This window comes from Callithrix jacchus, chromosome 8, assembly GCF_049354715.1.
Source record: "Callithrix jacchus isolate 240 chromosome 8, calJac240_pri, whole genome shotgun sequence".
Classification (NCBI taxonomy): domain Eukaryota; kingdom Metazoa; phylum Chordata; class Mammalia; order Primates; family Cebidae; genus Callithrix; species Callithrix jacchus.
The window spans coordinates 67,174,248-67,202,189 of record NC_133509.1 but is presented as its reverse complement, the minus strand read 5'-3'; the positions used below and the strand labels follow the sequence as shown (position 1 = coordinate 67,202,189).

Sequence of the window (27,942 nt, the reverse complement as noted above, 5' to 3'; positions counted from 1 at the left end):
CTTTTATTCAGATTTCAAGAAAGAGGGAACTAATATGATATAAAATTCATACATGCATATTTCATTAGTGCCTTTTGTATCGCTGAATTAAACATTCTGAAACCTGCTTTTCCCAAATCACAGAGTTTTAAACAAAAGCAGTTGCCAGGATGCGCCACACCTCAAAAATAATGCCAAATTAATTTCATAAGGAAGAAACTATATATTTCTTATGTTAACTCTGTTGATATTTCCTCAAAGAGATATCTTTCTCTTTGAGGATAAGAAGAATAATGAAAAGTAGAACACTGTAGCCATTGTAGTTTATCAAAAAAGGTATTGCTGCAGAACATGGTAGCTTTTGAAATCTATGGGAATCAGTTGCCTAAATAAAGACTGAATGCACTATTGCCCTTATTGTTATCATGAAAAAACTAACTTTTCAAGTTTCGTGCAAATGGGCATTCCCCAGGGACTACGGACTCTAGCACTGAGAATCTGCACCCAGAATTTACTATGTGATAGTAGGTGTTAAGACAGAGCTGATCAAAGCATTTCCAGGTTGCCTGTTTCCAAAACACAATGAAAGTGCCATTATACCTTTATGTATTCACATTGTGCCTTTTTTATTTTTTGCAGAGTATTTTCAGCGTTCAAAGGGTTTTCACATCTATAATCTTAACAGATTCATAATGCTATGAAGTTTTTCTTGGTGACTGCTCAAATCCTGGTATAGTGAAAATATCTGACTCTTTAGGCTACTTTTTAAGAATATCTCTGGTGCCTTCACTTCAGATGAGGACAAGTGTGGTTTCAGAATTAGATTGTAAGCTTCTACAATGGACTGTATGAGGTCAGAGACCATGTGTTATTCACCCCTTACCCCATGTAATTCTTATCATTATGTTTTAAATGTAGGAGGTTGTTGGAAAATATTGATTCTTTTGAATTTCTCCCAAAACAAAGTCCAGGCAGATATAGAAAGCTGTTGACATATATGCCAGATATAGCATTAGCACACAGAAATGAGTAGAGTGTGATTACTTTATCTTTGAGCTTCATTTTCTGTGAAAAACTCATTTGGTAAAACATCCAATACAGAAATATTATTCTCAATTTTCAGACAGAAACCATGAACAAACACAAGAATGGCCATGAATGGTTAACACAAGAAAAGCTTCTGTAAAAATATATCAAAGAAAAGAGAAAGGTGGCAGTAGTTCTTTGAATATTTTAAGGGCACCTTTTATGAGGCAGTATTTTCTCATAGCAAGAACATTTGATCAAAATGAGAAAGGCGAAGTGTAATTTTTAGTTCTGATACCAGTATGCTACAGACTGAAAAACTTTTCTGTTCTACCCATTTCCTGATCCCTTGGGCCTTTGTTTCTTTTGGGTACCTACCCCTATTTATCAGAAAGATTTTTTAAGAAAAAATTTTAGATATTTTGGGCTTAAAGGCTTAAACACTGTTGCTGCAGCCTCAGAAAGCTTGACTGTCATTTCAATGAATTGTTCTTTTTTTTTTGTTCTCCTATGGGAAGCCCATGGGGAAAGTTAGTAATATAACTTCTGTCTTACAGATTAAAAATTGACACATACAAGCTAAGTGACTTGCCCAAGGTCAGTAAGATTCTACTGAAATCCAGAAACAGAATTTCAGGAGGAATTTCAGCTTAGCTTGGTAAGCCATACTACTGCTCTTGAAAATACATTATTAGATCTCAGTCCAGAAGTCTGAAGAAATTGGCGGGCCCTAAGAATATAACGTAAATAAAATCAAGAATGCCATTTAAAGTGACATTGGAGTGGCCAACACATACTTAAGAACCCTAATCTTGTAGCCTCTATAGCCAGATTCATTTGGTGTAGGCTCACCCTCAAAAACCCAATAGATTTTTAATAGCCTGAGGTTGAGGCTAAAAGGGCAGATAGGAGAGTTCTCACTGATAGTCATGGCTGTCATTCAGAAGAATGACAACTCATAGTTTAAAGATGCTCTGAGGTACAAGTGGAAATTTATTGGTATAAACTAAGACCATAAAGAGCAAACCTTGGTCATAACTGCTTTTGAACATGTTTTCAGCCATGTTAAGGAGTCTGCTATAAATATTCAAGGAAGTTTCTTAGAATAGCTCCCTTGGAGAGAAACAGAATGTGTGTGTGTGCGTGCGTGCATGTGTGCACGTGTGCGTGTGTGTGAGATAAGAAACAAGAATGATATAACTAAAGAGGAGGAAGAAGCGAAGATTTAGAGAATGTAATGGTAGAAATGCATAGATGCATGGAGAGAAAGTAATAAGTAAATAGGGGAAGTTACAAAGGTTTAGCCAGATAGGAAAAACAATTACTAGTCTACAGGGAATAAATCATAAAAACTACACAAAAATAAACACCATTGCAGAAAAGTAAGAAAATTACAGCTAGAGAAAAGGTCTTAGTGAATGGCTTCCCTGAAATAATCAGATTAGAGAGTATGATGTTGATGACTTAAAAGTTTAACATAAAGGCTGGAAAAAATTCATTAAGAGGCTATTAGAACTAAAAGAAGCACAAGTTACAAGGATGTGGCCATTTAGCACAGCCAAAATAATACATAAATTTTCAAGAAGAAATGAATACTAAAACATGTGATTTTTGAGAATTTTCCCTAAGCACCCTTCAGTGGGCACCATCAGTCCTGCAACTGTTACTTCTGCTTTTGTTCTCTCGGTGGCTTCCCACCTGATCCACCTGATCCACCCGATCCATTTGTCATTTCATATTTCCATGGTCATCTTGTCTGCAAAACAGGGAAGAAGCTATCTTTGCCACTTGTGTAACACAGATATTTTAAGAGGTAAATAGATCATATTTGTAAGAAATTTTAGATCTCTATATAAAATATATCATTAATAAGAAGTCTGATTTTAACACATATGAATTTTGTAATAAAATTTTTTGGTTTGCTATTCATGTGCAAGCAAGACTGAAAATTTCCCATGGTTTTTATTTTCTGCTTTAGAAATAATGTATTGTAACTATTGTTGGAGAGTTAAAAGAAATCACACATCAGGGTAAAGTCTTTAGAAAGGTAAATATACATATATAGAGAGAGACACAACGTATACCATATAATATATAATTAATATACATTATATAATATATATAATATGTAATTATATATATTATGTATTTCCTTTTTCTTTTTTCCTTAGCCATGCATGAACAAGCATTATGTATTGCCTAAAAGAACAGAATATACACATATTTAGAGATAGTACATAGTATATAGTACATATATGTAGTATATACTAAATATATAGTGTATACTATACTATATACTAAATGTAATTGTGGCTTTTGCCATTATGAGCAATGGCAAAATCCCAGTTACTTCTGCACCAGCCTAAAAGTATATAGTACGTAATACATGTAGTGTGTATATGTGTGTGTATATATACACACTATATATATACATATACACACACACATACACATACTCCCTCTCTCTATATATATAAATATGTAGATATATCTATACACACAGTTACAAAGTGTTACTATTGTTCTCAATCCTTAATGAAAGGAACTTATTGATACTACCTAGTAATACTACTTCTGAAAACCTATACACATGTAAACATTTAATCTTTCATTATATGAGTGATTCTATAAACATGGTGACAGAAAAGGAACCATGTCAAACATTTAATTTGTAAATCAATGAGATAAAATGATATTGGTTAAGAAAATTTAAAAATAAATTAAATACATGCCTGGAATCAGACTGCTCATATTTAAACTTTGCTTGCATTGCTTACTAGCTGTGTACTTCCCTGTGCCTTAGTTGTTCGTTTGGGGATACTGTTAATACTTCATTGGTTGCTATGAGGATTGATGAGCTAGTATCTGCAAAGATCCTAGAACAATTTCTGTTACCTACTAAACACTACATACAAATATTTTTTAAAACTTTTCTTAGCATGCAACTCTGCATGCTAAGAATATATGACCATAGACATAGCTTTTCTCATCTCTTTCATGCAATGAGTTCCTTTATTTGTGTATATAACTTCTCTTCACTATATGAAACATTGAATCTACAAATCAATATTCACTAGAATTAAAAAAAAATCTTTTCTTTTATTGACTTTCACTGAACACATGGGATAAAAGCTATATGGTTTGTCACTGGTTTTCTACTCTTCTCCAGTGTGTTTTCCTGGTTTTGGTAAAGTCCTAGGAACATATCAAACTAATTTCCAGATCTGAGTTTTTTCCCTCCTAAATTGCATTTTTTGCAATGCATCGATCTCCATTTCAATTACTTAAATTCTATCTGGTAAGATTCAGTTCAAATATTTCTTCCATGAGGACTTTCTAAGACTAGCACTTATTATTCATACCACAGAAATTTGCTATCTTTGCTAATATTTCATGATTTTGGTTTTGTTTTTCTAAGTAGATTATAAATTACTTAAGAATAAGCTTAACCTCCCTTTATTTGGTTTTCCATAGCACCACACAGTACCCTAACAAATGCTTATTGTCTCATCTTCACAGTCACTAAAATGAGCTAACATCACTCCTTATTCTTTTTAAGTAAAAATGAAATAATTAGACCATTAATTCCTGATATATGTATTAGGACATATGGACATATGTAATTTTCAAAAATATATGTGATAAAATGAGAGAATACAAGTGGAAAAATGTCTTTGTGTTTAGACACACAGAAAGTGATGCAAACTTCATAAATTGTTAGTTGAATTTGATACCAATTATTGCACTGTGCAAGGTAGAAAAACTTGTAATCAGTTTTTCCTTAAGCAAATATGTATCTGTCTTCAACCATATAGCTCTCCAGAGAAGCATCCCCAGTAGGGAATTTGAAATTAGAGGGATTGCCTGTCACTAGATCTCCCAGGGTGTAGACTTCGAATTCAAACATGACTCTGTTCTTTACCAAAATTCTTTAGGGACTATTCAGGTCCTTTCCTCACAGACAACTAAATGCCTTTAGTCATATTTGCCATGACATCCAATGTGACAATTCAAATACTGTATAAACTACCAATGTGTGTACCACAACGCAAGCAGAAGGTAAGAAAAGGTTGCTCATATGTTATAAAATGACCTAGTTTCCATGGAAGTGTAAGTGAATATGTCTGTTCTATGCTGTAAGGACAAACTGAGGGGCATTTGGTAATTCTGCCTAAAGAAGAAGGTAGAAAAATTAAAATGTGTGGAAAATAAGACGTCAAAGAGAAAGCTGAATTTCCATGACAGACAACAAAAGACACTGCAGAGAATCCTCTGGAAGTTATCTGCCACTGGAAAAAAGTAAAATGGAAAGGAAAATGTCTAAGAAGTTTCATAAAATATATATTTATATTTTTACTGCCTGAAATAAACCAAACAAGTGTTGTATTTAGAAATTATATACTTTTTATGGTGTTTTAAAAAAATACAGATACTTGGTTTTACTATGCTTTACAGATATTACAATGTTTACAGATTGAAGGTTTGTGACAACCCTGTGTCAAGCAAGGTTATTGGCACAATTTTTCCAACAGCATGTGCTCATTTTGTATCTTTGTATTACATTTCAGTAATTATCTCAATATTTCAAAATTTTCATTATTATTTTATCTGTTAAGATGATCTGTGACCAGTGATCTTTGATGTTACTATTGTAATTGTTTTGAGGCACCACAAACCACACCCATATAAGACAGTGAACTTAACTGATAAGTGCTGTGTGTGTTCTCATTGCTCCACCTACCAGCAGTTCTCTCTGTTCCTCAGGCCTCCCTATTCATTGAGACACAACAATATTGAAATTCAGCCAAGTAATAACCCTACAGTGGCCTCTAAGTATTCAAGTGAAATGAAAAGCTAGAAATAGCTAAGCTTTGTGAGCAAGGCAGGTAAAAAGCTGAGATAGTCTGAAAATGAGGTCTCTTGTGCCAGTTAGCCAAGTTGTGCCAGTTAGCAAAGGAAAAGTTCTTGAAGGAGGTTAAAAGTGCTACTCCAGTGAGCACATAAATGATAAGAAAGTGAAACAGCCTTATTGCTGATAAGGAAAAAGTTTTAGTGGCCTGGATAGAAGATCAAACCAGCCACAACATTCCCTCAAGCTAAAACTTAATTCAGAGCAAGACTCTTAACTCATTTTAATTCTATGAAGGCGAAGATAGGTGAGGAAGCTGCAGAAGAAATGCTGGACACTAACAGAGGTTGGTTCATGAGGTTTAAGGAAAGGCACCATCTCCATAACATTAAAGTGCAAGGTGAAGCAGCAAGTGCTGATGGAGAAGCTGCAGCAAGTTCTCCAGAAGATCTAGCTAAGATCATTGATAAAGGTGGCTACATGAAATAACAGAGAAAAAAGAAAAGCCATCTAGGACTTTCATGGCTAGAGAGGAGAAGTCAGTGCCTGGCTTCAAAGCTTCAAAGGACAGGCTGACTCTCTTATGAGAAGCTAAAGCAGCTGATGACATTAAATTGAAGGCAGTGCTCATTTCCTATCCTGAAAATCCTAGGAACCTGAAGAATAATGCTAACTCTACTCTGCCTGTGCTCTGTCAATGGAACAACAAAGCCTGGATGACAGTTTATCTGTTTACAGCATAGTTTACTATATATTTTAAGCCCACTGTGGGGACCTATGGCTCAGAAGAAACGATTCCTTTCAAAATATTCCTGTTTGTTGCCAATGCACTGGGTCACCCAAGAGCTCTGATGGAGATGTACAAGGAGATTAATGCTGTTTTCATGTCTGCAAACACAACATCCATTCTGTGGCCCATGGATCAAGGTGTAATTTTGACTTTCAAGTTGTCTTATTTAAGAAATACATTTTGTAAGGCTGTAGGTACCATAGATATTCCTCTGATGGAGCTGGACAAAGTCCATTGAAAACCTTCTGAGAAGGATTCACCATTCTAGATGTCGTGAAAAACATTAGCAATTCATGGGAGGAGATCAAAATATCAATACTAACAGGAGTTTGGAAGAAGTTGATTCCAGCCCTAATGGATGACTGAGGGGTTCAACACTTCAGTGGAGGAAGTAATAGCAGATGTGGTGGAAATAGCAAGAGAATTAAAATTGGAAGTGGAGCCTGAAGATGTGACAGATTTGCTGTAATCTCAAGGCAAAGCTTAAACAAATGAGGTGTTCCTTCTTAAGAATAAGCAAAGAAAGTAGTTTCTTGAGATAGAATTTACTGCTGTTGAAAATGCTGTGAACACTGTTGAAATAACAATAAAGGATATAGAATATTACACAAACTTAGTTGATAAAACAGCAGCAGGGTTTGAAAGGATTGACTCCAATTTTGAAAGAACTTCTACCGTGGGTAAAATGCTATCAAACAGCATTGTATGGTACAGAGAAATATTTTGTCAAAGAGCCAATCCATATGGCAAACTTCATAGTTTTAAGAAATTGCTGCAGCCACACCGACTTTCAGCAACCACCATCCAGATTAGTCAGTAGCCATCAACACCGAGGCAAGACCTTCACCAACAAAAAGGTATGATTTGCTGAAGGCTCAGATGATCATTAGGACCTTTTTGCAATAAAATATTTTTTAATTAAATACATTTTTTAGATATAATCCTATTATTGTACACTTAACAGACTATAGTATAGTGTAAATGCAACTTTTATATGCACTGGGAAATCAAATGATTCCTGTGATTTGCTTTATTGTGATATTCTCTTTATTATGGTGGTAAGGACCTGAACTTGCAATATCTCTGAGGTATGCCTGTATTATATTTATCCATGAGTTTGTTCTTCTAGCCTGTGAAATTGTCTTAAAATTCCGATTTTGCCCGATTGCTTATAGGCAAAGTCAATTACTAATTGAAGTAATCTTTGATTTTTTTCACCAAAGAGAAAATATCGAAGTTGAAATGGACCTGAGAGACACTGAGTTCATCCCCCTCACTTTCCAGATGAAAAAAATGAGACCTGAGAGGATAAGAATAATTGCCCGAGGGGAATCTGGACTCCTTCTCCAGGGCTTTATCACATGGCTTCTCAATCTTCCTTTGCTACCACTGGTCTTTAGCAAAGCTTAAAAATAAGATCAAAGAAAGCTCAAAAGGGGATCTATAGAATAAAATAACATAAACTGGGGCACTGAGATGAGGGCCAACCATCCCCTTCGAGAGAAATTAACATATAGAGATCTGAGCCTCTTTGGCCTTTGTCTTTTCCTGAGGAAGCTTCGCGATCAGTTAACTCTGTATACCTATGAGAGTGGGGCTGAATCATGGCAAAGCTATTAGTGACAACCAAGCTTCTTTATTAAAAATCCATTTTGGTGTGTGTGTGTGTGTGTATGTATGCATCTGAAAGCATTAATTCATTTTATTAAAAGGTCAGTGTGAATTTATTTATGTTTCAAGGCCAAATTTGAGGTGTAGGTTCATAGAACAATTTCAGAGCAGTCAAGCCACAAGAGAAGTACTACGTGAACACGGTGACAGCCAAAGTTGAAAGAAATGTATAGGATCCACTTTCTGAGTTTTCTTTGGTTACAAGCACAATAGAGTATAGGAGGCCACCTGGTGGTGAAATGAACCAATTAACCATTTAATGTTATACTGAAAAGCAAGCAAAACAGTTTGGGTTGTTACAAAATGAAAACTAGAACCTGGCGCAAGAGAACAATAATCAACAGATATTACTGTAATACAGCAGATAGAAAATTGAGCTGATAAATAGGTCAAGTCTGTAAAATAATTATCTATTCCTAAGTGTTACCATAATGGTTATTATTTATACCAGGGATTAGCAAACATTTTCTGTGAGGAGGCAGATAGTAAATAGTTTAGGTATGCTGGCCACATGGTCACTGTTCACACTACTCAACTCTACTATTGTGTAAAAGCAGACATAGATATTTCATAAATGAATTCTCCTGGCAGTGTTCCAATACAACTTTATTTAAAAAATGAGTGGTAGGCTGGATGTGACCCGCAGGTCATAGTTTGTCAGCCCCTGATTCTGTTTTATCTACTGAGCACATACTATTTACCAAGGATCAGGTGAAGCTCCAATATACATTACCTCATGGAATCCTAACAACAACCTTTCAAGGCAGGGGTTATTATCCCTATTTCCTAGGTTTAAAAACTGAAGCCTAAAATGTTTCAATAATTTGGAGGAAAAGGCACTAAGCTCATTTGTTAGAAATGCTTTGTGTAGCGCCATGGCCATTTTTTCCCTCTGTGATTGCACATGCTTGCTCTGACCCTCTCTCCCAGTTATCTTGTAGAGTCTGCTTTCGGTTTCCCTCAATGGTGACTCTGCTCCTGTTTCTCCACCTCATGTTCCCTTGAAATGTTGTTTGTCTCTTAACATCTTTTTCTCCATCACTTTTTTTATGTTTAAAAACTTTATGTCAGTTTTCATAACAACAGATGTAAGCAAGCAAGAAAAAGAGACAAAATCAATGTATTAAAAATAGCCACATATACAACAATAAGCCAAGGAAACTGTCATATTGTGTATGCTCCAAATGGAATATGAGCCAAAAACACAATGCTCCCTCTTACATAAATAATATATTACACATCCACTGGGAGAAGAAGTAGCTCTGTCCCTAAATGGAAGAGGTTTTTTTTAGTCCATTTTTTATGTCATATTCTTTTTCTTTTTAAAAATTTTTATAGATATATAATATAAGTCATATCATCTCAGACAGGCTACATTCCTCTTTCAAACCATCCATGAACTATTTTATTAACTGTTAATAAGAGATAGTGGAAAAACCTGATGGAGAAATCCACGGAGCTTGTTAAGGCCCCTCAAATATAAAGATTTACCAGCAGTCTTTCAATATTAGCATATTTTCTGCTACAAAAGAGGATGGAAGTGGTTTCAGTTAGACGGAGTGTAGACAAAACTGAAATAAATGACTTAAAAAATTTTTTTTCACCAACCAGCTTTGAGCACCAAAAAATTTCCTACTTGAAACTGCAAAAGCTTGAGAAATGTGAGTATACAGAAAACAGAAGAGCTAATTATAGAGCATGGATTCTGGCTGATTGGACAATTAATCCCAACATCAGAGAGGATTTACATCAGATATAAAGAGACTTTCAGGAAAGGGAGAGTTAAACATTTTAATGGAAGGTTGTGGAATTCCCTCTGGAAAGATCTTTAATTGAGGACAAATTCACTCCTATATGGATGGATAAAGCAATCCTTGAAAGAGAAGGAATAAAATGAAGGTCCTTTCAAGGCACTTCGCAGTCCTCAAACACCACTGAAATTCCCACTTTCCATGGAACCAAGTAACTGTACAAAATCTCTTAGAGATCAACTTTGGAATATTCAGGAGAAAAATCAGCAGGTGATTCAATTCAGAAAGCATTTACTGAGTGCCAAATATTACGTAGCACTGGGGAGATGACTACTCCAGCAGGGCACAGGTCTGAGCAGTTCCCTGTCTGCGGTGTAGACAGCAGACAGAGGACACGATTATTCACTTCAGTTAAAAAAAAAAACAAAACTTTGTGCTCCAATCAGCTTTTTGGAACTATTTCCTGAACTTGGTGAGCTCAAAACTCCCACAAGAGCTGAGTGTCACATGAGATTTCTGGCATTACTCATGGTATCCCCGGATATTTTTGCAAACAGAAAAGGCTTCTGACAGTGTTTCCATACTTTTATTTCTTTTGCTAACCCAAACTTGGAATGAATGGAGCCTAGTGAAACTATCATCAAAACTTGGATTTTAAGATGCTAGCCAAATTTGAAATCTTTTGCAATATTTCCAGGTTGCAGAAAAGATTTGAATTAACCCAACCCTAGAGACTCATTTATACTTAACATGAGAATTTGGCTCCTGGTTTATAAGCATTACTTCACAGAATGGTCTTTAGTACCATCAGGCAGATGAGAGTGAAGAAGAGGAGAGAAAAAGCATGCAGACAGGAATGTTTATCATGAATATTTTCAAATTGCAGCATGTCAGCTGAGGAAAGCTGAGGAGGAAGGACAAAGTTCAGTGGTAAAATAGTAAACCCAAAAGGATGTCAAGACGGATACAAAGAAAGCCAAGAAGTGAAGTGATTACAAATCTTTGTCAGATGCTAATTTTAAATGATGCATCTTGTAATATTTTCTTAATTGTTTAAAATCATTAAATTTCACAATCAATCACTAAGTAAAAAAAATTACAAATGGCCATATATGATTATTTCTTAAAATTATGGATAGTATAAAACTTTTTAAAAATAAAATGTGGGAGAAAGTTTCAAAAGTGTTTCAACTTTCTCCCGGTATTAGAGCAGTGACATTTAATTTTTAAATTTCCATACTGTGAATTAGCTAGCTATAGCTTTGGGAAGATGAGTCACTCTGTTACTCTCTCTCTCATGCACGTGTCTCTCCTTCTTATTATAAACTTGGATTAAAAAGCCAGCCCAAGTCCAAGTCCCTTCTTGTTTTCCTCACCCCCTTCCTGACTACATTTTCAGAAGCATACACACATCTGAACTCATATCTAATTTTCTTCAGTGAATGAGTCAATAAACTCTCCTGTCAGCTATGGTACAAGAACAAATTGTGCTGCTATACCTACCATTTCTAATTACTATTCATATTTACTTACATCTACTGTCTGATTTTTGCGTTTCACATTTGCACAGCACATGTTATCTTCATATGTATAAATAATCATACCCATATGTATCTAAATATTCAAGAATACATCAGAGAATACTATGGTTTGAGAGGCTGGAGACTAGCCATAGAATTATGGTGATTAGTTGTAGATTTTTGTACCATTTACGTCTCAGACATGGGTGTCTTTGTCTTTCCCTTCCTCTCTCCCTACCACTTTCTCTTTCTCCCTGATATCAACCTGAGCAAGCCTGAGTACTCTCGGTGTTCAGAACTGTCTTTAATGCACTTTCATTTTGCAAGGAGAGAAATTTTTGTTTTATATATAATATAAAAGAAAAAAAGTTTGACATTCAATTATCACAGCATAAAAATAGGATTGTTTTCTTGAAAAAGTAATGAATTAATAGTATAGTTCTGATTAATACAGTTTAATTAACTATTCAATAAGCCTTGTTGGACATATGTGTTTCAACATATGTTTATTGAGTTTCTATTATGTGCCAGGTACTGTGCTTGGCACTGGAGATGCATTAATAACTAATCAATAAATAGCACAAACCCTCTGCCTGTAGTGTGAAGTCTAACAAAAAATATAATCATTCATTATTAAATTTGGTCTACAAAGTCCATATTTATGATCATTATTTTAAAATATGCGTTTAATTAATAAACAAGTATTTGCAGCTAAATAATCCCTGAGGAGAACTTTCTCAGGGAGGCACTTTTGAGTACTAAAAGGGATAATACTGTTGTAATGAAGGTTGTAAATTCCAGTATGCCAAGATTTATAACATGGAAATGTGCTACAGAGTGAAACTTGGCATATATAAAGGAATTTTGTACAGTTATTTATATATGCATGATTTAAATGTCTTGGGACTATAGCATATCTGATTCAAAGAATCTGGCTTCATTCAAATTCAATCTTGGGGAAATATTTTTTTAATTAAATAAGTTAATACTTTGTATACATGTATATATGTGTATATATATATAAATGTATATGAATAAACACATTTTATATATGTGAATGTCTTTCACAAACTTCCCAGTTTTTAAGGCTAAAATGAGATGACGAGGGGAATATTAAAATTCACACATTTTCTTTACGTAAATGTCTATAAGCATATGGAATCAACTACTTAGGAAAGCAGCTGAAATAGTAAGTTCAGATGAGTTTCAGTAGGGCATAGCTATCCTTCTGGACAAAGGCTAGAGCTCTGTGGTTTGAGAAACTTTAGAAGTATTGAAATCAACCCAAAGGCTAAAGAACATTAGCTTGGTTGTCTCCTTCCTAGCTTGCATGTGTGCGTATGTGTGTCTGTGTGTTTTATGTCTTACGTAAATGAATCAAGGTTTAGCAGGAAGACCACTCCTTCCTTCTTTGCTTACCCCAGTGTGCCTCATTAGGGATAGAGTGTCACTGAAGTGCCTAATTTAAGAATGTATGAGTTTCACAAATGCCCACATTATTAAAAATATGCTTAGGAAAGCTCTTGTTTCTGAGAACTGAAATTGCTTCCTCAACAGGACTGGAAAATGGTTTTTCTGCAAATGATATTCCTATAGAGCATCTCTCCATGGGGACCCTCTTTCAGCAACTTCCTGTGGCATGATAGGATCCAGAAGGTTGAATCCTCTGAGGGCAATGCTGCCTTTAGTGTATCTCCCAAAAAGTGTAAATATTTTCATCCTTAGCTTTCCTGAATCTAGCAAAATGTAGGAGGCCCCAGTGAGGCTCAGCACGGCAACACTTTCCCAGGGTGTTGAGGTACTTAAGAAAGATTGGGGGCTTTCACAGAATAGTCTCATGATTAGCTATAAGAGCCAACCCAAGTCTATCATCTTTTCATTGCAGATGTACCATCTAACATTTCTTTCTTCTATCTTAGCATAAAAATCACATATAGAGGAAGAAAATAATGTTCTTACAAGAATCTACCTGTTGGAGAGAAGATGATATGGGACAAAATGAGCAGGCAAGTAAAATGTGAAGAAAAGACCATGAGCACTGGCGCCACCCAGATTGGGTTCAAATGCCCAACTTACTTAGTTCTTGTGGTAGTTATTAGTACAGCTCAATAAATATTTCCAGCTTTCTGCATTTCAAGCACATGGTAGGGCTGCACTTCCCCCATCTACTTTGAAGTTGGTTGGAGCCACACAATTAGTTCTGGCCAAAATTTTTAGTGGAACTGACATGTGTTTCTTTCAGGTAGAAGGCTTAAAGGCCAGAGTGAGACCTTCCAGAGCTCCCTTTCCTCTCTCCCATAGTAAGGGAATATTTAAGAGGGTGGCTGCTCCTTTAGCCTAAGTCTTAGAGTGAGGATAATGCCAAGCAGAGCCAAAAGCCAACCTGTGAGAGACATGTAGTATGCATGAGAAATAAATCTTTGCAGCTTTAAGCCTCTGAGATTTGGGGCATGTTTGTTATCTTAGCATACCTTAGCCTAACCTGACTAAGGGACTAGCTCTGTGCCTTTCAGGCTAGCTTCTTAACCTCTCTATGTTTTTGGCTCAGTGTCTATGAATTAGAGAAAATAATCAAGATTTCTGTGAGCATTGAGATAATGTGAATGGGGCACTGACACAATCAAATAAATTAGTAAAATCTTACTCTTTGATGAGTTTCTTTCTTCCTCTATCCTATTCCCATCCCAATACCACACAAACATACTCACTCAAGTATATCACACACACAAACACACTTCTCCTTTTATCAAATGTTGAAGAAGATAACATCTGTTTTTGTTCCCTTTTCTGTATTTCTTCTCTCTGCCCACTCTCTTACCTTCCCAAGGCCTTTCCATTTTAGCTAGATATTAAAATTGATATTTAATTCAATATTATCCTCCTGCCCCCTCCCCACAGAATATCTGTATCCAGGAGAGTGCACTCTTCTTTACCGCAAAGAAATGAATATTGAGAATGGGACTAAAGGCAGTATAGACAGTTGGTAATGGAGCTAGTTAGGTTGGAGAATTCCCTAATACTCCAAAATTGATATCCCTTGGACAACCACAATCTACTTCTTTCCAAAGTTAGGCATGGTTATAAGATAAGGACATAAAGGAAGGAAGTTAATGAGTTTAGCGTGAAAGCACTATGGGAGAGCCTTTCCCTTGGGACTTACCATCTATTCTGAATAGGTACCAGGACTTCTTCTGAAATAACTGAAACCTAGGTACCTTCTAGCCCCACATTCCTGCTTTAGGAATACATTCACGATTTTCTAATAAACTACAAAAACTAGAACGATGATAAAGACCAATTATTTAGAATAGCATAAGTATCTTATATATTTATTTCCTTGTAGTTATAATTATGATAACCAATGCCTTCCTGATGTAATTACATGGAACATTAAGTCTATCATTTATCTTTTTTATATCAATACCCCTTTGTCAACTATAATGCTTGGTTATCATCTGTAAACTTGGAAAGTTTTTTTTAAACAAAATAACCCCAATTCATACCATAGCTGTCTGTGAAGTTTAATCACATATCATATAATTTTTTCCCAGCCCCAAACCAGATTAGCCCCAATATGAATACAACCACTAAAGATAAGTAATTTAAAAATAGGAAATGCTAAAATGTAGGTGATGGCCATTGCTATGAAGTCACTGACCTGAAACATATACATATTATTGAGTAGTTCAGGAGCCAAAGTTGGCAGTGATCCAAAAACCTTTCTTATTAGGTATTTAAATGTTCCTCTAATTTCTTTTCTAGAAACTAGAAAGAAATCTACAAGTATCTGGGGCTAAAGCCAAAGCTCTCAGCTTAACAAAAGAGGGAATACTACACATTCCCATCTAATTAAGTAAAAGTCATTTTTCAAAAAATTAGAGGCTGAAATTTTTTTGCAACTTAATCCAAAGTTTTAATAGCAAACTCTGATTATTATCCTGAGTGGAAGTAATAAAATCTCCCAAACAGGTCAACTAATTTGAGTGCTATCTGTAATCATTTGGATTTTAACATGATGGTTATTACTTATTACCCTGAAACCAAGCAGCACAATGAGATATTGATTACTTTTAACCTTTAGATCCAAGGATTCAAGAAAGGTCAGAGGAGGGAGATACTCTACCTCTCTTGGCTGGCAAACAGATAGCCTTCAGGAGAATTCAAATGATTCCCATTGGCCAAGTATTTATTTGTTTATTCTCTGGGCTAACAAGAAATGATGATATTTTTTAAAATAACACTCGGCACATATTTAGTGAGCATTATTCCATTTATATAACTAATGGCTTCAGATGTGTTTCACATCACAGCAAGTCTCAAACTGTTAACCCTTTACCAAGTTTTGTTTGTGGAAGCATCTTTATTGAAATTAGATAGTAAATATAGGAGCATTTATTGGAATAAACTTATCTCATTGGGCTCAGAGTTCTTAGTAGATTCCAAAAGGCTGAATACAATCATTGGCTACTGTTGGCCACTAGCATTTCTTTTGGTTTTCTTTTTCCATGACACTATTTAGAAATATTTTTCACATTTGTGCTGCTAAAAGCAATGAGTTCTAGGTAGGGTCCAGCAGAATTACAGACAAGAGAAACGTAACTGTTATGTGTTAGATTAATTTGCAGAACACTTGGCATTATTATTGCCAAGTCGTCAAATTGTTCCAAGTTGTTCCGGAAGGTTGTTATTAATAGTATGTTTTCTGAGGAAAGTTCTGTCTACTTTTGGAACTGCATTTCTGTTGCCAAGGAAACTCCTTTAAGCACAGTTTTCTAGGAGCACACTGCTGCTTTTGTTTGCCAGTGTCCTATTCATATAATCTAAGTAAGCGTTTTACGTGCTCCAGCCTTCAGTCCCAAATGTTGAAGTTTTAGCCCATTTAAGTTGCTTTTTCAAACATAGCTAATGCATGCTATGATTTCCCTCTCTCCCTTTCTCTCTCCTCACTCTCCACTCTCCATCCAAGCCCCCCTCTCCCCGCCTTCTTCCCACTCTGCCTCCAACATGCCCAACTCTTACTATTCAAGTTTTATTTTTTTAAACAGTTGCATTAGGGCAGATAGTTTTCACAAGTTTTTTATAAATTAACTTTAATTTGAATAATAATTCCATAGGTTGTAGCATTAGTCCTTCAAGTGTTAATTATCTTTTCACTCTAAAATTAATGTACTCATTTCCTACTGACTCCTCTACCCCATTTATTGAAGTGCTGAGGAAAACATGTCATTGAGTCCTGAGCCAGCCCTGTTGTGATTAAGCGTGGTCACATGGCCCATCTCTGCCAAAAGGAGGGCCCTGAGAAAAGGTGACAAAGACAGTGATTTCCTGTCAGCAAAGAGTACGACAGGGCTGTCTAGAAGTGATGCAAATGAGGGGAACTTTCCCCACGGCTTGTTTGATCCACTCTAGGCCAGAGCCAGCTAGGCCAGGGAGAGAAGGAGCAGCACAATGCCTCAGAGGCCAGCCCAGAGAGCCAACGCACCTTCCGGACAGTAGCTCACCCGCTAGAGACAAAAACTGCTGGCGGGGCTTCCCTTCCTTGCCCCTCCACACACGGAGCCAACTATTTCTTGGCATCCTATTCTCTTAACATCTTTTTTTTCCTTTTAAAAGAAGTGATTCAAACAGGAATTACAGGCTCCAGCACGAACAGTGTTTCAAACATTGTTCAAAAACCACATTCATCTACTTTTTCTTCCCCTAAACATTTTCAGGGTAAGTTTTGCCCTCTCTCAAAAAAAGAAAAAAAAAAGGAAAAATATATATTCCAGTATTCATAGCAAACACTGATTCATCAAAGCTCAAATTAATATGACAGTTAATCTAAGGACTTTTCAAACTTTAATAAAAATGAAACAACAAATTCATTTCTAGATAAGCAGTGGAGACAGTCTAAGTCTTTCCATTCTGATCACTTTTTAAATGACTAGATAATGTTATTTGAAATATTATAATGAATTTAAGCATATTCTTCTTATCTTAAAGGAGTTTTAATCTAACATACAATTAAGCTATACAATTAATATACCAGGAAAGAGGTAAAAAATTATCATCAAATTCTTGTGCCTGATATATCTAGTACATTTTTACCTTAACTGCTTCAATAACTAGTAATTTGTTTCATTTTGAATATCAGGGTAGAGATGTAACACTCAACACTGAAATTCCAATATAAGACCTAATTAACGGAATTTAATTTTTTGACATGTTCTTCTATTCTATATACCAATATGTAATTTTTTTTAACGTTAATGAATTTTCTTCTATTTCAAGTCAAGCTACCGAGACCTGGACCATGAACCAACCTAACGTTACACTTTTAGGAGCTCAAGTTAGTTCTAAGAATGTTAAGTCATATCCTAAATTAGTTAGGTCAATTTGGTCCAGAACAAAATAAAAGAGAACTATTCCAGAGGGTTGAAATGTGTGAATTTATAAAACACAGGAACAGTGTGATTAATCTGTTTTCTGTGATCAGTTCATATGTACGACAACATCATTTTGATATCAATAGTTATAAAATAGCAAGTCAACTATGTCCCAGTTTTCTTCTTGTACTCAGTATTTCCTATTTCTCGGAATTTCTAATTCTATTTCATGCATACTTCTATTTAAGAATTATTTTGGTTAGGCCAACCGTGGTGGCTCATGCCTGTAATCTTAGCACTTTGGGAGGCCAAGGCAGGTGGATCACCTGAGGTCAGGAGTTTGAGACCAGCCTGACCAACATGGGAAAACCCTGTCTCTAGGAAAAATACAAAATTAGCAGGGTGTAGTGGCAGGTTCCTGTAATCCCAACTCCTGGGGAGGCTGAGACAGGAGAATGGCTTGAACCCAGGAGGCAGAGGTTGCAGTGAGCAGAGATTGCACCATTACGTTTCAGCTTGGGGGACAAGAGCAAGCGAGACTTTGTCTCAAAAAAAAATATATTATTATGGTTAGAAATTTATTTACCATACCATTCTAAGCCCTTATATTAAAAAAAATCCTAAAGGAAAATGTCTTCACATCTAAGTATCAAAAGAAAATTTCTTCAAAGGAAGTATTATCTCTCTTTTTTTAATAGAAAGTATACATTTTTCAATTGGACATATTTCCCTCTTTGCTTTCACTACCAAGAAACTCAAAATATAATATTGGGATCATCTTTTAGTAACTATATAGGGCTTTACAGTTTATATGCAGGTATATTAACTCTTCTTAAAGATGCAGCCTCTAGTCTATGTATATTTTCTCCAGTCTGATTTGTACTTATATTTTTTAAATATTTGTATTATTTTCATGTTGATTCTCATAAACAACCTCAAATTCATAGCAGGGTAAAAATGTAATTGATCTGTTTAGTAGCCATTGTATTATATAAATGAATGGTCCTTTTCCTTTTACACCAAGAACACATTTGGACTTATACAAATGGAGACATATGAGTAACTAACCTTCAAAATTAAGTACAAAATTTTAGTATAAATTCTCTGAAAGTACAAAGATCTTAGTTGAAGTGGGTACTAATTTAGTAGTATTTTTAAGCTGAAAGGGTAATTTTTAACCCTTTTAAATCAGGTACAAGTCATATGTTGCTTAACAATGGGGATATGTTCTGAGAAATGTATATCCCTGCTATAATCGCTCCCTTTCTCCCCACCTCACTTTCTGCTCTCCATCCAAGCAGTGTTTCATGATTTTGCCACTGTGTGAACATCCTAGAGTATACTTAGATAAACCTAGATGATAGATTAGATGGTAGAGCCTACTATACATCTTGGCTATACAGTATAGCCTATAGAGTATTGCTCCTAGGCTACAAATCTGTACAGCATGTTACTGTATTGAATACTGCAGGCAACTGTACCATAATGGTAAGTATTTGTGTATCAAAACATAAAAAAGGTACAGTAAAAATATAGTATTATAACCTTATGTAACAACCATTGTTCATTGACCAAAAATATTGTTATGTGGCACATGACTATAATCTTTTATTGATGAAGAGCAGCTAAGCTATTCGTTTGAGGAACAAATCTATATGTGAACAAATCAGTGAGCTTCATACTATCTGAAAACAACTTTTGTTCAATTATAACAATAATCATCAGGCTGCAACTTCTGAATTTGGCCCTTGAAATTAACCCTTGGACTCTGGAACTTCATACCAACCTAGGATCACTAGGAGCTCTTTCATCTGTGCTCTGTAGGTAGCAGCAAACTGGCAGTCATTTGTGCATAGGTAAGGAGCCCCTGACAGGGCACACCCTCACCATACTACAAAGTCAGCTATAGCTGCTGGGGAGGATAGTGCAGCAGAAATGGCAGCAGTCTGAGTTATAACTCTCCAATCATTGAAATGCTTCTAGGTCACTCAGTCTATAACACTTATAGGGTGGGGGGAGGAGGTGTCTTGAGCTTTCCCGAGCCAAAGAATAATGCCACCTTTGATCTGTAGAAATGAAAAAGTGGAGCTTTTCCTTCACAAGTGGGTTTTAAATATTTCTCCATTAATAGTTAATGCACATGCAGACCAGCAGAGTGACAGCTCCCTGTGATTATGAATTCTGGCTTCGTAACTCTAGTCCAAATAGGAGCTGAACTTTCAAAATCATAGTGGTTACTTTTGACAAATTAAATTGTCCTACTTAGGAAGGTAGGAGGAATGAAGAGAAAGAAAGTGAGAGACTGGGTACAAATTCTCCATGGAGGTAATTCTCAGATTGTGGAAGAAAAAAATGAGAAAAGACTACACTTGTGTTTTCTAGGCTGATGATATTGCCAATGTTTGTTAGAAAATATATATAGAAGGCTTCTATTCAGAGGACAGAAAAGGGAGAAGGGAGGTCATTGGCAGTATAACTCACTGTCTTGAAACAAAGAAGAAAGTATATTTAAGGGAATAGTTTTTAATAGGAATTAATTTGCTCTTGAGACTGCAGTTTAAAATTAACTCAAAAAATGGTCTTACATTTCTAACAATATAAAAATAAAAAGAAATGGTTTAAAGTCCACTTTATAGACCATTGCAGTATTAAGGTTTCTGAATTGTGTCATGTTATGCTAATATAGTCTTTGCCCATGAAATCCAATTATTTGTCTTTATAAGTTCCTTGTGTATTTTGCTGGCTTTGAATAGCCTAAATATCACAACAGATGCTGTACTTAGGATATGTGCTGACTGAATAGTCTATAGGGTTTCTGTGTTTCATACAATCTGTAGTTTCATATTTAGGAGGTAAGGCTAGGTGATTTTCTAGTGGAGACCAGGATATAAAAATAGATAGGTAAAGCCAGGAAGGTAATACCTAATGTTGAAAAGGCTAAATAAGCTTCACTCTCACTAGCACTTACTAGATTTTATCTAACCTGACTTTCTAAATGCAAACCTTGGGGATCAACCTGGGACTTTGTAAGTGCATGAGTCAGGGTTTGGGCATAACTACTCCAGGAAAAGAGTTGAGTGATGAAATAGAGAGCCACCCAGAGAGAGGACAACAAAGGTTATAAATGCTCTAACAGAAGGGATTCAGTCCTGCAGTATAGATTCCTAGGATTTTTTACCCTCACTCAGCTGAAGATCTCCCTTAAAAGTTTCAGCCTGTACCTCGTCCTTTTCCTTAATACCAGGGATGATGAGCTTCATTTGCATCCTTCATTTTTAAACTCACAACTGTTAGTTCAGTATCAACCACATAAGGTGTTTGCTTAATAATGTGCACAATACAAGTTTAAGGCATTTTCCTTGGTGTTATACAAATATTTTAAGGAATGAAGATGGTATTAGATAGGTTGAGACGGAATTGGAAATGCTGTAAAATGGGTTGGGAGGTCTTGTTGACTTGTCACAATACTCGGGATCATGAAGAATAAATGTTCTGTAGTGTAAAAGGTCCACAAACTAACAAAAAATCGTTTTGCTCTAAATGTCAACAGTGCCCTTAATAAAAAATGTTGATAAAGCACTGGTATCTTTTGAAGTCAACAAACACAAAGATTAGAGAAAAATAAGGTAGTTTCAAATCATATTTAAAAGCTAGCAAGGCCTGGGCACCCAGTTGGAAAGCTTTACTCCTTCAGGGTCTCTATGATTAACAGGCCATAAACGCCCCTTTCTCAAGGCATCAGTTCAGTTAATTCCTAGAAAAGCAGATTAGAACAGAGGAATAGATATTGAAAATGTTGACCTAACCTGGAAATCCCTGAGAATTCTTGGGAAGACCTGAAATTAATTTTTCTTATCAGTTTTTCTAATTTAGGAGCCACCTGAAGTTCTACATGACTCCTCAGTCAACATCCTCAGGATTATTCTGGAGGTTTCCAAGCCCCTGGAAGAAATTAGGGGCATACAAAAAGACCCTATAGACTTGTAGCATTTTCTACTGGTTTCTAACTCAATCTTTAATTTTGCTTATAAGCCAAATGCGAAGTTAGTGCTGGTCTAATGAGCAGAGCTATGTTAAGTACCTAAAAGCAGAAGAATGGTGACAGGACATGAGTCACAAATGAAAAATCACCGTACTTGTTTGGAAAAATGTTTGGAAAAATACTATAACCAGAAGTTCTGAGTGGGTGGAATAATGGTCTTCGATATGCCAGAATGGGAATTTTCAGGCAAAGCACTTACAAGGAAACCACGAGAAAAAGAAGACTGCATTTTTGTTCAATGATTTCCTATTAATTGTGATGTAAATTATATGAATGTGATCTTGACAAAGAATAGCACTGTTTCTGAAAAAACAGTGGCTCATGTGCAAAATACAAAATGCATCAAGAAGAAAAGAAATTCTATTTGGCATCCTGAGTGGAATAAAGTCCAAGATAATGGCTTAGGGTTAGGTAACCTTTCATATTTTTCCTATTTGGTGCAACTTTTAATACTTTAGTCTTAGGGATAAAATATTTTTCTGTCACTAAATTGATATAGATTTTAGGCATGCTTTCCTACATAATTCCTGATCATGATGTGAAGTCATCTAGTTTTAGTTACATTAGGTTGAGATTGTTACTGTAACAATATGTTATGACAGAAGATATATTAGATAGCTTTGTTGTTAATGTGGACAGCTATCCATACAGGAAACAGCTAACAGTCAACAAACTCAATTAATGTTGGACTGAATTCTTTAGAGAATGAAATGTCCCCATTTGCTGGGTCCCTGGGGAGCGTATATCTTCTCCTAACTGAGATGATTCCTAGGGGACACTAATTAAAGTCAACCAGACACTTGAAAAGTATGAATATCTCTCTTAAAGGGAGGTAAAAGTTAAAATAATTTATTAAAGAACAGTAACTTAAAATGATAACACTGAAGAAGAAAGAAGATAACTTTTATTTGACCTTGAATGTACTTCTTATTCTATAAGAAATTTAAAAAAACTAGAAGGTAGTTGTTTCTTGTCATTATACTGTTGCTGATTCTGTGGTTAGTTATTAATTTTATTTTTTATGATTCACAATCTGCTCTTTGAAATATGCCATATGCTCAAAGCAATTCAAGGATGACAACTGTCAGAATTACTCCAATAAAAATTGCCTAAATAAGGATGATTTACTGCAGTCTGATATTTCAGTGGAAAGTCCCTCTTCCCTCCCCCTGACAGCTTTTTCAGGCACTGTGAATCCTGCAACCATTTTTGTTTTAAGTCAAAATCACATGATTGCTTTATAAGAACTGCTAAGACTATTTAAGTAGAATTGGTAAAATACAGTAGGTTAAGGGTGAATTAGCAGACGTGGAAAACAAAATAGATAGTTATTAGATGGATTGCCTGCAATCAATACTTGAGTTTCAAGCCAGTTTTCTTAAATCACACAGAAATGTATCGACTTAATATGACAAAGTCTGCTCTATGTATCACTAATAAACATTAAATTGGATGAGCCTTGTACTTTGGCAGCAGCAAGCCAAATCAAGGCAAATTTCTTTTTTCTCTGGGAAGATCTGAAGGGTAGATAGAATCCACCTGAGTACTCCAATCGTACCATGTTTTGTTAAATGTTACTAGTCCATTTATCCCTCATTTTGTTTCAGTCTATTTATTAATGCAGTTTCATTTATTGCTATTCATCTTGAAGATAAATCTTTGTCCTTCTATAGAATTACAGCAAATAGAATGTGATAAAGGGAACTTTCTTGCAATTATGATGTCGGTGCAGCCTGTCAGCACACAAGGGATGGAAATGAGTTTGGGGACAGGGAAGGGAATTCTAATAGACACCATGATACATACAATGAACGAAAAGATATCCTGAGAGAGAGAGACTTGTCAGACTAATCAGATCTTCCACAGCAAGGTAAAGGCAGGAAGGGTAGCTCTAACCTTGTAAAGATGCTGCTGCTGCTCCTCTGACATCATCAGGTCGTGGCTGTCCATCACAAGGGACTCCATGTCAATCAGCCAATCCCAGAGCTCCTGATATTCTGAATCAAAGTCTAGAAGCCTGAAGATAAGGCACAAAATGTAGTATGCATAAATACAGTGTAGTTGTTAAAATCTCATATTAGAATAATATATTCTTGAAAACCCATGATGTTCCTAGTGATATCTATAAAAAGAGAAGAGAAAATTTCGATGTTGTTACACAGTGGGCAAAATAGAAACTCAAACCCGCAAAACAGCCACCTCTTAGATTGTGAAAACATAATATGCAATTCCCATGCTCATAGCTGAGACATGCTATGGCTATTTCCATTTTCTAACCCTTTCTGAGGATTTGCAGCACTTGAACAAAATAATCACTACTGCATCCTTAAAAAAGAGCACTGCCATTTAATAGACTAACAGAGAGTCAGTGACTTGTAGAAGGTTACATGGTCCAGAATTTAGGGTAAGAATAGCACCCTCAAAATTTGAACCCTTTTTCCCTCTACTAGATTTTCCATAAATATTACATCCTAACAGGTTTATGATTAAGAATAGCAGTTTAATTTCTCTATAATGATCACTATCAGATCCAAATATATTGATACATACTATCAGATCTAACATACTATATTCACTGGGAAATCACTCAATCATTTATCTGTCCCTCAGCTGTCTATCTGCCTATCTCTGCAAACATATATTCTGCATTTATTGTTATGGATGAGTAGTCAGCATTTCAGTTTAACACTCAGAGATAGGCTTGAGTGACTCTGGTAAGCCAGTGAGAACCAGTGGCAGATCCAGTATTAGACAGGTGTTCCCCACAGACATGTAGGAAACAAAGGTAAGGACAGGAAGTCAAAACAATGAATCTTTGAATAGCCAGCAATCATTAAAATTCAAAGGAGGATCACTATGGTTTTCAACAAAATAAATCATTAGAATAAGGAGCTTAAAAGGATTAATGTGATTCTCTATTGAAAGCCTGGTGAATAAGTAAAGCCCAGATTCTTCTAAAACACTGTGATCTGAAAATGAAAGTACAGAATGAAAAACTATGACTTTGTCCTTTACCCCCAAAATCATCCCAACTAAAAGAAATCCTACAGTCTTGTCAAATTGTAACAGAGCAATTTGACTAATAAACACTTAATAAACATTTGCTTATGTGATAGGTATAACCATTTAGAAATACTTCCCGAATTATGGTCACTATTTCTCTCTCCTTGCACCCTCCCATATTTTAACCATAAAGAAACAAAAGGTGGAATGCCTCACACAAAATTAGAAGAGTACTAATGAGGCAGCAGCCTCAGGTATGAATCTGAATTTTTCAATTGAGTATTTTACTACTACCTGTTCCTGTCTCTATACATTAAATGACTGCTTTTCATGAAAATGAAAATCCACATTTAATAACTTATAATTTAATCTTCATAGATCTGTCAAAAAAATGTAAGGTTTCCCTGGTGATGGGGTAAGGGGAAGCAGAGGACTGTCTATTTTATTTTCATTACTTTTCCATAAAGATCCTTGATTAGAACTATAAGCACCCAAGAGCAAGAATCGATAGTGACTAACATGTGGAGTTTATTAGTACATGTTTACTGAATGCCAATGATGGGTAGAGTTGATGTAGTTAAAACCTTTAGTAAAGCTATGGTGGCCTAGGGCGGTGTTTCTGAAACTAAAATGTGCATATACTGCAACTGATCGTCTTGTTAAAATGAAGGTATTGATTCAGTAACTTCTCTAGGGTAGAGCTTGAGATTCTGCATTTCTGACAAGTGTTGGTAACACTGCTGGTCCATGGACCACACTTTGAGTATCAAGGGCTTCCAGCATATATGTGAAATCTGAACTAGTATCCCATTTCAAAATACTAAAACAAAACACAACCCAAGCATTGTAAAAGGGACAAATAAAATAAAGGGATAAATAAAAAATAAACCATTGACTCTGTGACTAATAAACACTTAATAAACATTTGCTTATGTGATAGGTATAACCATTTAGAAATACTTCCCGAATTATGGTCACTATTTCTCTCTCCTTGCACCCTCCCATATTTTAACCATAAAGAAACAAAAGGTGGAATGCCTCACACAAAATTAGAAGAGTATGATTCAAGGGATTATTAAAGCAAAGGGGAAAGGAAGAGAAAGCTCACTTTTTCCACGTCAGAAGATTTGGAGAATAAGAAAGAATAAAGCAGGAGGAGCAGGTGCTCAGATGTGTGTTCTCTTCTCTCTTGGCCTAAGGCCTAGACAGGAGGTATGTGAGACAGGTTGAGAAGAAAGCCCAAAGCACAAGGATGTCCACTCCATTCCCTGGTCAGTCAGAACTCTGCGAAGACATTGCCTCATACAGTGTCCCCACAACAACTTGGAGTGGGGATGTTGTGGACAGAGAGAGATCTTTGGTTAGAACTTTCTTTGCTCTGTTGTTCTCCCATTCTCCCAAGAAGAGACTCCAGGGTTGCTGAGAGTTCAGCTGGTGAACCTGACAGAGGCACTGCCATGATAACAAAGGCACAGCGACACCCCTCCCCAACAAAAGGAGAGCCTGGTTGGCCTCTGAAGCCAGACCACAGGGAGTTGGCAGGGTCAGTGAGGGCTGAGTTGAGGCTTAGTAAGCAAGAAATATGACCAGAACCTGACCAAGCCAAGAGGTAACAACACAAGCTAGACCAGCTACAGCCCTCTGTGGGCGGAAACCTCATAAAACCCTTGACAAAACCCATTTCAATAAGCCCACCCCGCTTGTACCTAAGCACTGTGTTAAGCCAGGGGACTCCACTACACCCCAGAATTATAAGATCATGTAAATCCGAACATGCTCAGATGTCATCTTGGAGAAAAGAATGGAGACAAATCGAAAATCTAAAAAAACTGAGCATTGATTCCAAGAGAGTATTTCCTAGACAGAATGTTAATTTATTAGGGAGGCTATAACGTGTGTGAAGGCCTAAACTCTGATCTTAAAGCAAGTTTCTTCCTTGCTTTTCTAGAAAAGTGTGAGTGTAGGGTGCCTCATGATCAATCAGCAAGAGAAAAATGATCAATCAGCAAGAGAAAAGAAGCTTGTTTCTCCTTCATACATGTGTACAACAGAAAAAGAAGTTTTGATTATGACTAAGAAATTCAAGGGCAAGAGATGAATTTATTATCTTTGCATTCTCAGTGTCCAGCATAGTCCCTAATGAATGATGATAAATGAATGTAGGTAAAGAAACCAAAAATGTTCAGTGGGGCAAGAATGACTTCAGAAAAGCAGAATGTGTCAGACGTAATAGTGTCTCATCACCAAATGCCAATACAACCAGTGCAACATGAACAGGCTGCTTTACTCATTCTTTAGGTGAGATTTTGTTTTTACTATACTAAAATGGTAAATGTGCTTACTTAAAATGATTATATGCAGTAGATGTTAAATCATTGTTAATTGCCTTCCCTTTCTTTTACCTCCTCCTCTTTTCTACAGTGAAAGCTAAATAAAGGAGGTGTATGAACATGAGAATTATTAATGAACAGTTTTCAAATAAATTTTAAAATATAGAAAATAATGAAATGCTCTGAACCATGGAAATTTTTTCACTGCATTCATTTATATCTATTGAACTGTTTCCTTCTATTATTCTCCTTATGATGGGCCTTAGAACAAAAGTCATTTTTTCTAGTCAGATGCACTTAAGACTTTTTCTCAAACAGTCTATACTGGAGACCTGTAAGTAGCAAATAAACCTAATACAGATATTCATCCTTTATCCAGTCTAGTTTGTTTTCAACCTAGCTGAGAACATTTAGATTTGATATTTGATTTGTTAAATACAGTAAATACTTTGGTACCACATTTAGTTTCATTGATACACAATGAACACCAATGTCCTAAACAACAAATTCTTACAAAGTCTCAAAACAGATGACAAAAACTTTTTTCTTAAAAGCATTTGTGCCTGATTTCAGATTCTTGGCCATGTGTTAATCCACGAGTTGGAAAAGACCT

The 27,942-nt window shown here is 35.8% G+C and overlaps 1 protein-coding gene across 5 annotated transcripts in view; it reads right to left on the bottom strand.

Annotated features, from left to right (window-relative positions):
- AKAP6 (A-kinase anchoring protein 6) overlaps window positions 1–27,942 on the bottom strand; it is a 549,073-nt gene that overhangs the window by 135,340 nt on the left and 385,791 nt on the right. For all 5 annotated transcript variants that reach the window (XM_035260318.3, XM_054239865.2, XM_035260317.3 and 2 more), the window contains one exon: window positions 23,893–24,013. In XM_035260318.3, the coding sequence (XP_035116209.2) occupies window positions 23,893–24,013 (121 nt within the window). The remainder of the gene's footprint in view (window positions 1–23,892; window positions 24,014–27,942) is intronic.